General features: G+C 39.4%; 1 protein-coding gene across 5 annotated transcripts in view; it reads right to left on the bottom strand.

Annotated features, from left to right (window-relative positions):
• Positions 1 to 356: 356 nt before the first annotated feature.
• Positions 357 to 13,499, bottom strand: part of MKX (mohawk homeobox) — a 62,878-nt gene continuing 49,735 nt past the window's right edge. For 4 of the 5 annotated variants that reach the window (XM_044762277.2, XM_014859088.3, XM_044762276.2 and 1 more), the window contains exons 6-7: positions 3,086 to 3,119; positions 357 to 2,977 (exon numbers count right to left, since the gene is read on the bottom strand). In XM_044762277.2, coding sequence (XP_044618212.1) covers positions 2,791 to 2,977; positions 3,086 to 3,119 — 221 coding nt within the window. In that variant the 3' untranslated portion in view covers positions 357 to 2,790. The remainder of the gene's footprint in view (positions 2,978 to 3,085; positions 3,120 to 13,499) is intronic. The other variant, XM_014859087.3, reaches the window with a different exon arrangement.

Here is a 13,499-nt window from a genome sequence, read left to right as displayed (position 1 = left end):
TAGCAAACTTTACAAGGTATAACCCATTACTCTCACTTTGCAGATGAAGAAACTGAAGCCGAGAGTGACTGAGTCTGGATCTTACAGCAGTAAGTGGCAGAGCTGGGATTCTAACGTAGATCTGTTTAGCTTCAAAGCCAAAGTTCTCCCTAGTACATAGCGCACAGTAATAATGCTTATTGTATTAGCTACTGAGAGAAGGTGTTTAGTGAAAGCGTTCATTTTAAAGTTATGTATTTTAACAGTTAGCATCATTTTCTCTTTTCCTCTGCTCTTAAAAGGTAGGTTGGTGGTCTAAGGTGATGAAATTCAACCCTAATACAAATGCAGCGCTCCCATATCATATCCCTTCCCAACCCAAGGAGAATTACAGCATATAATGGAAGCTTCTGTTCTGCTTCTTTCTCCACCTGGTCAACTCTCAAAGGAAAACAAAATTCATATGATCATTGAGTTCTAGAAATTAACTTTTATTTTAAATCTGTCAAGAACTCCTGCAGTTATTAATTTTATTAAAATGATTACATATGGCAAAACAAAGAATAGAGGTAATTCTATTTCTCTACAACATAAATTATGAGTTAGATTCTCAGCTGCTGGCTCAGCATTGTTCAAGATTCTTTTAAAGGATTGGGGGGACTTTAATTTCCAGAAAATGTTAAAGCAGCAAAAGAAAAAATAAATTAAAAGTAATGGCAATGGGAGATTTGCCAAGGATGTGCTAATTATAAAATCTTCTTGATGTGTTTATAGGCTAGACTCCAAGCTTTGGTATTTTAAAAAAAATCATGTGACTAGCTGTCCTATATTGGCTTGTCATCTATAGTTTATAACATAGAACAAATTTGCTGATTCTTTTTAAAAAGATGGCAAAAATAAATTATGACTAATTCAAATAAAAAACAACCAGCATCCATTCATCTAACTGAAATATGTCAAAACAAAAACAATTTTATTAAAATATTTAATATCAGAATAACTTATAATAGTATGAAAAAGAGTGAAGTACTTGTCCTTAGTTTTCACTGACATGATCACATTTTGGCAAAACTGTTTTATAAAGATTCCAAAGTTTTTAATCATAGATCTGTAACTATTTATGGATATAAACCAAAAGAACTCATACTTCATCTGATCATACAGTCATAACTTACATATCTTGCTTTGCACTTACTGTTACTGCAAACAGCAATTTAGAAAACAAAGTAAAAATATATATATACAAAATATTTTTATATCAAATTATCTTCATTACACTAAATAAACCCAACCCCCAAATACTATGTTACATGAAAAAGTGTCCTACAATTTATATCAAGACTGATATTGTCCATAGAGCAACCAGAGCAGCCTTTGGTTTTAAAAGCATTTTGCAAAATAAAGAAAAATGTCACCACATGGCTGCCCTACTGGCTCTCACTCACACTCACAAAAATGCTTTCCAGTTAAAAAAAATTACAAAATAGATTACGTACCCAGAAAAAACATCCCACGATAAAAGAGTCAAGTCCTTTTTACTTCTCTGTAGCACACATACTCTGTTATATTTGGCATCTCCACTGTTTATTCGAGTTTCAAGTCTCCCCAAGCTGGTTAGAATATTATTGTTTGATTGAAAAAGATATTCTTTCTTGATATTGATTATTCTCACTCAATGAGAGTCTAATTTAGAAACAAAATGTTCTTTCTTTGAATGCACGATTTCACATAATTTTTACTTTAATGTCCTACTTGGCAAAATTCAGACACTGTTGAATGTTTTGTTTTCCATATGTTTTAAATTTAAAAATCAATTTTATGTGTGTATATGTATATTCACATAGAGATACATTTCTTTCATTGTCTTGTTCTCATGCAATAAAAATTGTCCATCAGCAACTGTAATTTGAAATGAACCAAATAAAAGGTTTTTAGCCATTCCAAACGAAAAACAGTTTCCAGCACAAAGAACACGGAACTCTAATGCAAACAAGATTATGTTTTAAAACTAAACTATAGATTTAATTCTACACAGGAAAATTTTGAGTTCCTTATCTAATAAAGTGTTTGAAAACTTCAGCAAAACTTGAGAAAAATAAAATCTAAATCAATTGTGAAGGGCATTGTGGTGTTTTCAAGCAGTGCTTGGAAAAGTTTTCCCAATCACAATGGATTCACTGCGATTCTTCTTAAATGTACAATTATGGGATCACTGTACCTTTCATTTCGGAAGTTTATAACATAGATATGCAGGCAAGAGACATGCATAAAATTCTCACTGTCACTCTGAAAAGCACACTGAACAATTTTAAATACTGCAGACTTTTTTCTTTTAAAGGAACGTTTCATTTGGGCTGAATAGATTTCCAAGTTTTAACATGTGAATTATTGAATACATTTCAAGGGCTTTCGGCAGTCAGGGTTTCAGTCCTGGAATGGTTCGGCCCATCTGGAATGAGACACACAGTCTAATAAGCATTATGGCGTTGTCATTTTGAGGCATAGCTGCTCTACCATGCCCACGTTGTAGCTTATTTTCGGGAAGCAAGGCACTTACTGTAATGGCAATGCAGACATTTTATGCATAGTTTGAGTAACATAAAATAAGTTAATATTTGGGATTAAAGTGAGGTTTTTTTTATAATTTATATGTCTTTTACAGAAGCAACTAAGTGATATATTTAGGATAATTAAAAATAAGAAGAGGTTTGAAAGGGAGTCATTTTCACTCCTGTTTTGGCTCTTAGGATGAGGGTTTATGAAAAAACACTGATGTGAAGAACAGCCATAGATCAGAAAAGCAACAAACTCTTAAAACTGCTGAACCAGGGGCACTTTGACCGTCTTTACTTCTGCTATATGTGACGACTTCTGGATGATGCAGCTGGTGGTCCCCTGCAGCTTGTCTTTCCCCTGTGCAAGATTTGTCAAGGCCATCGCTGCATTGATCTCCTTCCAGTACGTGTCGTCCTTGTTCGGTCCCCTTCTATTAGCTGCACTGGATTTAAGCACAACAGAAAGAAAATGATCAAATTCACTGTAGTGTACGTAGAAAATACCATCACTGAAAAGCACAAGTGGCAAATAAAAACAGAGTATGCCTCACCTGTCACCCTTATTGGATCCATTTTCCAGAGTGTCTGTAAAGAAAAGCAAAAATTCAATTATGTTCCTTTCTTTTTTAATCTCAAGAGGTTCATCATGAATTACCAAGAATAAAAGTTTATCAGGAAATACGGCTGAGAATTATCTTTTTCACAAAGATCAAGTAGTTTAAATTAAGATGCAAAAAAAAAAAACTCTTTGCAAAGAAGCGGGAGTGAGATGAGAATAGGTAATAAAGAATAGAAAGTAGACTTCGTAAATATACAAAAATCTGAGGTGAATTTATTCTGAGAAATTGGGTCTTTTCATGAGGAGGCAAATGGTTTAGGGAAAAGAGTGCTAACTCTCGCTGGGGCCAGGTTCTGGTCTGGCCCGGCACTCACCTGCTGTGCGCCTTTGGGCAGATTACGATGCCCCCCAACGTCCGGGATGCAGTTTCCTCGACTACGAAACAAGAGAGTTCCTAGAAGATCATCTGGGGGCCTCAGGCTCAACAGTCTGTGATTTCATGGGAATCAAACCGTCATCTCAGAAAAAAGACTGGCAAATTGTTCCCTCTCGCTAGTTAGCAAATGAGTAACAGACCCAATGCTGACAGCAACTCAGGATTTCCTAGCAGATTAGAACAAGCAGGCACCAGTCTTCAAGCTCCAAACCAACTCCTCATGCTGCTGTTGCAGGAAATGAAAGTTAGGGTGTGACCTTTTGCTCCTGCACTCTCACCTTTGCTTTAGATTTGGCACTCAGAACACTAATGGCCACCAATACCACTTCCATATAAACAGAGATGAAATGAGTTCTTGATCTTGATGAAATCTCTCTAGGTAGCTCCTCTAGCTAAAGAATATGGTACTAGAAACATAAAAATAGACATAGTGAAGGGAAAGCTGTATGGAGGGTAAAGAGGGGCAACCAGCAAGGTGCAGGAAAGGGGGACAGGAAGGGGGCTCGGACTGCCCATCAGCCTATGAGACTCCAAACCAGACAGTGGTTAAGTCACCACCATCAACAACCACCACCACCATTACCAAGTAGCACAGAACAAGGCACTGCGCCCACAGAGGAATCACGAAAGACACAACGTTTGCTCAAGGCCCTATTGTAGTTACATGGCCTTTAGAAAGCTGTCTTTGCCTGCCTTCGGTCCTTTCTTTTTCTTTTACTTCCCCCATCCCAATACTTCTGAAGGCAATGTTTTTCTCTTTATACTGCTCAAGGCTAGTTAGGCCACGCAGCACAATTTCCAGCTCTGCACTCTAAGAGAGTCAGGGAACTAGAAGAGACTTGAGAAAAAGAACATCGACATGATCATAATATAGTCCAACCAGGGCAAAATCTCCCAGGGAAGATGAGGTCAAGAGAAAATAATTACATGGCCATGTTGAGAAGGCAGCTAAACTTCGATGCCCTCTGTGAAGGAAAAGAATCAGGAAACCCTGTCAACATACCCTGAGTCAGGTGTTACAGTGTAGACCGGGAGACAATACTGGGTCACTATGAGCTCTTTGCACAACCCTTCACCTAAGGACCCAGGGAGCTTAAAAAAACAGGCAAGCAAACAAAACAAAAGCACTTAGTGAATAAACGATGAGGTTGTTATGAAGAACAAGTGAGATAATGTGTGCCTGGTCCAAAAGGGAACAACGAATGTTGGTTCCTTTCTTTGGTCTCCTGTCATTTTAGGGACCCTTTCGGGGAGATAACTGGATCTGTGAGCTGCTGGATGGTCACCCTCTGGATGTCCTGGCCCCTACTAGCTCAGCCTGGATGGTTAGCTACATCTCTGCTGCTTTTGATAATTTTGGAATTATAACATTACTTATGTAAATAGAGGAAAAGAACGACAACTTTTAATTCACAGAACTCTGACAATCCTAGTCGACAGATCACTTCCTATGTACCAGGCACTGTTCGAAGCACTTTATGTCTTAGCTTATTTAGCATCAGTGGCTCTGTGTGTGTTCGTTAAGTCAGCAACTGTAACTATAAATCTTCACTGAGTAATGACAGAGACAAGGTGCTACCAGGACAGAGAACGAGTCAAGGCCTTTGTTTAGAAGGAGGAAAGCCAGCAACATTGGACATTTTACAGAGAAAAAAAATGAGTTAGGCTTTTGCTCAGTTTTGCCCACAAATTGCAACAACTCTGTTGCCAAAGTGAAGCAATAGGTTATGGAGATATTTATTCAATGGAAAGACTTGGCAAAAGCAGAATAAGTTCCATGAAGCTTAAATAACATTGAGGGAAATAAAAAACTAGAATTTAGAAAAGCCCATGTAACTGATGCTCTGGCTCACAAGCGGAGCGCTCTCACAGATACAAAGGGGACCACAGTCTGATTCCTACCTGAATCGTCAACCTGAGAGCCACCACTGCACAGATGACAAGAGGGAAGCCTGTGGTAGGAGGTACGTGATGGGTTACAGAACCCAGAAATGCCATAAAAGAATGGGGCCTGGATGTGGGAGGAGAACATGTAATGCACTGTTAAGGTCCACGGAGAGCTTCTATTTAAGATGAACAGTGAACTTGTGTGTCCTGCAGCCCCATGGACGGCTGGACGCGGCTAACACTCCCTGTGGCTGCCCCCTTGAACTCATTCCACGGAGAAACAAGTTTACGACAGCCAACTGTGAAATTATAAAATTCTGCTTACTCCTTGGGTGTATGTGTTTTACAGTTTGGTGCCTATGAAAATACCTTTGAAATGTAAAAACACAGACTCCAATCCTCGTCCAGGTAGTCTTAATTAGTTTCACGAATTTCAACAATGTACTCGGCAGTATTCAAAAGACTGAATTCTATATTTTATTTCTAAGGGAGATGGGCACGTTCCATGTAATGACATTAGGTGTGGATTCAGTTTCCTTTCCCAGCAACAGAAGGAAAGATTCATAAAAAAGTAATGAATAGAAGAAACAATTTGCTTCTCCATCAATGGTCAATGCTAAAAAACACAGCATGTAACAAAGCTCAGTGTCAAAGATTTCAAACCAACCAGAAAAAGCTGACTACTACCACTTTGAGGGGGGTGTCTCTATGTCCAGAGTGGTTTTGGTTCAAAACATAAACTGGTGTTAGAAGGGCACGCTTTTCCTGTTGCTGTTATTGGTGGGCTGCCCGGTGTCACTAGGATATTACACGTCCAAAAGCCACCTCCTGTGTTCTAGTTCCCAGAAGAACTAGCAGAAGGAAGATAGCAAACAGGGGCCCTCTTACTGTGAAACATTGGTGCTTTTGTAGGAAAGCAAAGGACTAGAAAGATCTGGAAGTTTGGAGAGATTTTTCTTCTATACGTTATGCTAGGGAAATGCCCCAGCTATTTTAGAGAACTGATATCATCTGAGAGGAACTCAGAAAATTTACAATCCACTCATTATATGAAGTACTCGTACTCCACATGAAGGTGTTTTTTTCTTAGGCTCTTTTCCTTTGAAGTATAAACCTGCCGGCTCTTATCTGGTTCAAGTATTTTGTGTTTTTTCAGCCAAGAGACAGTATTTACGGAGTGGTGGGTCTGTTGTCCCATCCCGGTGCTCAGGAGGCTCAAGGCCACTTCTGCCCACTGCAGACAGGTGGTCTCGCTGGCTGCCCTCTGGAAGTGGCACGCAGCATCTCAAGAAACAATCCCAAGGGAGAAGGAAGGACTCTGAATGCTGCTGAAGAGAGGGAAATCAGAAGTCTGAGCTGGAGCAGACATTCACTGCTGTTAATTAACATGCACAGACTTGGGGTCTGACTGCCCTACATTCGGCCCAGCTGCATCTCTTACTCTTCAAGTAGCTTGGCTCAGCCTCTCCAAAGTCGAAGCTAAAATGCCTTTTTAGATTCTAAGGTTCCAAAAATCAGCTACGCTGTCAATTACCATAAAAGCAACTGGTTGGCAGGAACAACTTACTCACCCAGCCAAAAGAGCGTGTTTTAAGACCAAAAAAGAAAAGGAAAGAAAAAAAGAGATGCGTAGTTAGAAAAATCTTGGATGCTGTAAAACCCAAGCCATGTTAAAACTTAAACTGGGGTTATCCTCAGTTTGGACATGTGTTTCCTTATAAAGTTAAGTAGAGAAACAATTATATAGAAAATTCAGTTTTGCACGTCACGATGTGTAAGCATGAGGCACTCTGGGCAAAGTGTCCATTCAACTTTGATAAAGGCAAGTTAGAGACATTAATTCTGATATATATTCCTGAAGTAATACGTATAGTCATAAAAGGAGACAAAAAATGGAGTCAAATCTTTTGCTCTGAGATTTTTTTTGCATTTAGTCAATAAGCCCTGAAATTAGGAATGTTCTTAAATGTTCCACAAAATACTACTCACACCCTGAAATGTAAATAAAATTAAGATTAAAAATATGACTATTTTAAATCAATCTAAAACTCATATATTATATGTTTCCCTAAATTAAAATGGAGAGAGAGCTCCAGATTCTTGACAACTGCGATTCCTTAGACTCAGTTTTGGGGCTGTTACCGGTGACAGCAGGTGTGGACAGACAGGGTTTAGTGTGCTTCTGATGTCAGAGGTCCTGAGTGCCCCCAGGACAGTGGGTCAGTTTCTGGAGTTATGTACATACTTGGAACAGGTGAGATAAAGAACAAGATTCTTGTTAGTAGGGCAGATATAAAACCTCACTGAAGAGTCTGAAATATGGATTGCTCCAAATTTGTAGCACTTTCCACCAAATGGACAAGCAATGCCCTGCTCCCATGGCTGGTCTCTCTCTCTACTTCCCCACGCACTAGATCCAGGCCGGGCTCACTCACAGGCCTACAGACCGGTTCCCCTGCGGCTCTACATTTCTTTCCTTTTGAAAGTAGCTTTTGTTGTTTTTCTCTAACAAGAAAGTAATACAGCTTCACTGCCAAAGATCTAGGAAAGAGTGTAAAAGAGAAAATAGAAGGCATTTAGGGATAACTAACGTTAACATGTGGATATGTGGCCTTCCAAGCAAGTTGCTATACATTTTTTTAAAAGGGGTCATTCTTGTGCATGTTTCATACCTTGCTTTTTCCACTGAACTACTTTCGCCTTACCCTTTGTTAATAAATAAGATAATAATCTACCATTTGGCCTTCCCTGATGCGGCAGTGGTTTTTGCCTGTGAAACAGAAACAGCTTGAAAGAATTCAAAATCCAGCTTCATCCAGTTTGAACTTGAATATTAAGAGACTCAAATGTTACAAGAAGGGGTTATCTTTACAATAACAATTGCTAACACTGACTGAATGCTTATTCTTATGCCAGACACCATGCCGGGATCTTCACAAACGTTATCTGGGTAAATACTTAGAGTCACCCTGTAACACAGCACCATGGCCCTCATTTACAAATGACACTGTCACTTACAGGGTCCAGAAACTTGCAAAGGATTCAGGCAATGGGGGCTGAGACTTAGCTCCAGGTCAGCCGGCTCCGAAGGTCCCGGTTTTAACGGCTGACTGATTGCTGTGGATAAAACCACGTTCCAGGACCAGGGCAAGCCCTAATGCATTGTTTACACGGAAAGCCTGAGGGATGATAACCTATTAAATCCCTTTTCTGTACTTTTTGCTAGTATTTTAGACGATAGAGATACAAAAAAGACTGTTTTCCTCCTTATGATTTAATCCTTAATATCAAAAAATTTGTCCAACTCACAAAACAGGGCATCTAAGATCTTGAGCTCTCCTCACACGTTAATTAGAGTGACATTTTGATAAATGTGATATTCCTGCAGTCACTCTTCTATCGCCCGGAGGGACTGCTGTTCCATAACTCCTGGACAGCTGTTGCTGCATCACTTTGAGAGGAAATTTTTGTCATTATCCTCTCTTTGGGGTACTTAGAGCTTTTGAATGAGTGAAGATAAATCATTCTAAGTGTTTTTCCCAAAAAGCAAGGGAAAAAACACATCCAAGAACCTGTAACACATCTGCTGATGACTAAACTGCTTCTTCCAGTCCCATTGACCAAACAGGAAGTTCCACTTTAAAACTTCGGCCTGACAGGCAGAAGTTGCAGCTTACGCTTGGTGAACATCAGGGCTGCCCTCACGGAAGAGGTGTTGGAGCCTGGGTTTTGTGAGCCTCGAGAAGGGGGAGCTTTGCAAGCTTTCTGAATAGAGAGAATTATGAAATGCAACCCACCTCACCTTCACGGATGGATCTAGCTTTGTTTTTTGTTTTTTTCCTTTTGTAATATACTAGCTAAATTATTTATCCTAGGGCCTTAAAGAATGAGCGGCTTCCAAAATCATTTCGGAGTCTGAAGAAAAATCTTTTCCAAAAATCAGGCCAGTGTTTCTTCCAGCTATGACTTTCACCATCTGGCCAAAGATTCTTTTCCTTCCTGCCACCTCTCATGTGGGCTGGCCTCTCGCTATGGCTAATGATGCCCAGATGTCCTGGATCCACAGGGTCCCCACCTTCAGCTGTCTTTCTGTCAATGCATTCTCCCATTTATCTCCTGCTAGAAAACAAAAATTAGCAATCACACCCTCTATTCTGGACCATAGTGAAGAGCTCCCTGGTTAGGATGGGGGTAGGCTGACATCTCAAAGCTGTCAGGAGAGGTTGTATTTCCATTAACAACAACAGAACATCTTTATTGTTCCAGGAGTACCCACATCTGTGGGTAAACCTGTAAGAGTGTCACTTGACTCCTTCTCTGTCAGGGAGCTATAGCCTTAACGGTTTTCCTTATTATGCAGATCTTACGTTCTTGAGGCTGGTGGCTCCTTATTAACTCCCAGCTGTATCTTTGTTCCTCTGAAATGCACAGCTATTCTGACCTCATCATTCTGGGCTGAAGGACTAAAGGAGTAGGAAGTGGGATTTGTAACTCGAAAGTAACTTTTCAAATAAGCAGAGAGCACCCAATTATAATGTCTTAACTTCACTTTCAATCTTTTTCACTAAATATAGTCAATATTCTTGATGCTAAGTTATTCTGCACAGCCCCATCTACCAAGACTGCTCCTCTGTGATCTCAAAGGCTCCACCTTCCTGAAGTCTAAAACTTTGGTCTGCAACTTCACTTTGAAGATTAGAATGCAGTCTATGGGGAGGAAATTGTTGGTGAATGACCAGAAAGGGGGTCTGGAAATGTTATATATTCTCATTTCTACTTGCAGCTTGTCGTTATTAACTATGAGGGTGGTCTGGTATGAGGCATAGAGCAGTGTAGTGCAGTGGTTGGAGCCCAGACCCCGAAACCAGACAGCAGAAGTTGGACCCCTGCCCTGCTACTTACTACCTGTATGACAGCTGGCCAGCTGCCTGACTTCTCTGTGCCTCAACTTTCTCACCTATAAAATGCCGCTAACACTACTAGATTCAGAAGGTTCTTAGGAGGATCACATGATTTCATATTTTCTAAAACACTTAGAAGAGAGCTTGAGCACATATACCAAGGACTATATACATTCTTGTTAAGTAAAAAAAAAGCCCTTCTCTCTCACTTTATTTTTTACATCTAGAACATGGGGTTGAATGCATCACCAGAAAAATTAGTATTGTTCAGAGATTTAATATGAAAACCATTATGTAAGGATGAAATATTTTAACTCTGGGCAAAGCCCATCAGCTCAGATTAATGGATTAAGTGTGCAGAATCTATCATCTTCAAAAACAAAATCGCTTTTCTGATGTTATTTTGTGCCAAAGTACCACAACATGCCAAGACAGAGCATTGGAGCCACATTAAAGAGTATCCACTAGCTGTAAGTGTCTAATGGATTTTGTTACTTCATTTTCTCAAGGGGAATATTGGGGATGTTACCCAAAATGTTTCATCCATGAAAGCTAGGCTTCCAGCCAAAGTCTCAGAAAATGACTTCCTAACTATGCATGAATAACGTCTCTGTGTTGCAAGGAGCATTAATTGTTTGTGTAAGCACTCTTTTTTACATGCGAGTTGGGCTACTAGTTCTGAAAACTGGATGGACTTACTCTGATTTTTAGCTAAACTTTAATTTTGTCCCCATATCCCAATATTGATATTCATCCTCGAAGTTCTTTAAGAGCACAAGGGCTCTCCCGAGATCAACTTTAGAGCTGCCACACTGCAGTTCTAAAAGGTTGACTTGTTTAATAAATACATAGCTGAATGGTGTTAGGTTACAAAGTACTAATAGGACTTTCTTCAGCAAAAAGGCCTTTTAAATGGAAAAATGTGCATTTGTAATAATCTAGAAATTGGCTGGAATCCATGTATTTTTGAGCTCTTTAGTATCTCCGAAAAACCATCAAAAAAGTGTTTTTCCTTTGATATATGAACTGCAGTGTATCTTTGAATTGGCTCACATTATTACCATGCTTTTCAAATTCCTTAAATTACCATCTCCAGAAATGACACTTCAGACTAGGAGATCTTGGTGTTAAACCTGTCTGACTGCGTTAGCACCAGAAATGACACAATAACAGAGATGACGTTCACAAACTTCAAGATCCAAATCTTTCCGAAGAGTAGCAAATGACAGTTTCTCTACTGACAGTTCATCTGCTGTATTTATTAATAGAAAAGAAACATATTTTAGACATAAGATGAACAGTATTACCAGACCTTCTTCTACATTTCAAATACATTTCAATGTTCTTAATATGCTTAAAATGTTAAAACTGTACTTGGCATGTCAGTGTCCTCTGTTCACACATTTCTACATTTAAAGGTTCTGTGATTTTCTGCTTTTAATTTCAGAAACAGTCATTTAAAGTCTAAACTGGGGTGGGGAGGGACTTTGAAATGAAAATTGGGAAGATTTTTGACAATGGTATTGAAAGGCAGGAGAAGTTAAAAAGGAACTCAGCATAAAGGTGGGGTAAATGCCCTGCCAGGCCTTGGCTATCATTGGAGGTCCAAGAGCACCCCTAGTCAAGAGGTCTTCTGACCAAGAGAATGCCAAATAACCCCTCTCCCCTCTAAATCTTGCCAGAGACGTCCACTCTAAAATTTGTCTGGGCATCTCCGTCCCAAACCATTTATTAAATTCCAATACATACATATCTTATTCCACTATTATCATCTAAATTTGGAATACAAAAGATTTCTAGAATGAATTAGGGGATAAGTTGCTTAAACCCAACGAGTTGATCTATTTGGGGAGAAAACAAAAACATTTTACAGATCAAAAACCACTTCTTTGTACAATAATTTATCTAAGCAGAGATGTGTGCTGGGACCATAGGAAAACAGCTGACTCACTAGCTAAATGACCTTGGGTGAGTTATTTACGCATGCTGTGTCAAAGCGTCTTCACCAATAAAATGGGGATCGTAGTAACACCTACTTCCCGGGGGTGCTGTGAGGATTAAATGAGATGTTAAGTGTAAAGCTCTTGAAACAGTGCCTGGCATGTGGTAAAGGCTATGGTGTTATGATTCCTGACATAAAGAAACGATGCTGTCAGTTATCCTTCATTAGTCACTGAGGCCACTCCAAGTTCCATGGAGGCGCTAAGCCCCATACAAGGTTTCTACTATCACCCCCTAGCCTCGAACTTATCCTCTTAGGATGGTGTAGAGAAGAGAATAAAGTTCACAGGGGCAATTCTCCAAAGGACAGGTTCCTGGACCCCATCTCTGAGGCTGTGATTACACAGGTCACAGATGCGGCCGAGGAACCGTGTTTGGACAAGCGCCCCAAGTGTTCTGATGGAGATAGTGAGGGGGCTGCCCCATGAGAAACACTGCTGTGCAGCATTAGAAGTAGACTGCTTTTAGTAAAGAAGCATGCTGGAAATCTTGGGTGTTCATTCAAGTGTAGCAGCACGAGGCAGTAGTTCTTTGGTACCTTTCAAAAATCGTTACGGATTTCTCCTATTTCAGCAAAGGTCAAATGACAGTCCTAAGGCAGTATCTAACGAGTCTGCCTTCATGTGAGTAGCAGATATAACACTTTTATAGGAAAACATTATTCAGAAATGGGTGACTCCAGCTTAAAAAATACTTTTTATTGTCTATTTTTGCTTAAACATGAATACCACTAAAAACATTTTTGGGGCGGGGCAGGGTTAAAACACTTCACTTTATTTGCATTACTTTCCCCAGTTATCACAATTTTTGCTATGCTATGACATGCGATTCAGGGAGAGTCATTACAAATGTAAACTTCAGAATAAAGGAACCCAAGATTTTTAGGGTAATGTATTACAGAATACTTCAGAATAATCAAATTGCCCTTCTTCTTCTAATTGGAACAGCTACAGTCATAATATACTGTTATAAGATCTGTGTTTTCTGTTTTGAAAATAAACATGTTGGCCCAGCTCTATATGGCTGTGACGGTGAGGCCTTTTATTTTTTTAAGTCTCGTATTTTTTTTATCTTTCCTTTGGGAAAATAGGGTGACAAACAGTAATCCACATGGGGTCATCAAAAACTAATTATTCAACCTAACAGAATTTTTTCTTTCTAGGGTAGGATAATAAGCTTTT

Source organism: Equus asinus, chromosome 29, assembly GCF_041296235.1.
Source record: "Equus asinus isolate D_3611 breed Donkey chromosome 29, EquAss-T2T_v2, whole genome shotgun sequence".
NCBI lineage: Eukaryota > Metazoa > Chordata > Mammalia > Perissodactyla > Equidae > Equus > Equus asinus.
Note: the sequence above shows the minus strand (reverse complement) of the source record. Positions and strands in the feature narration are given on the sequence as shown.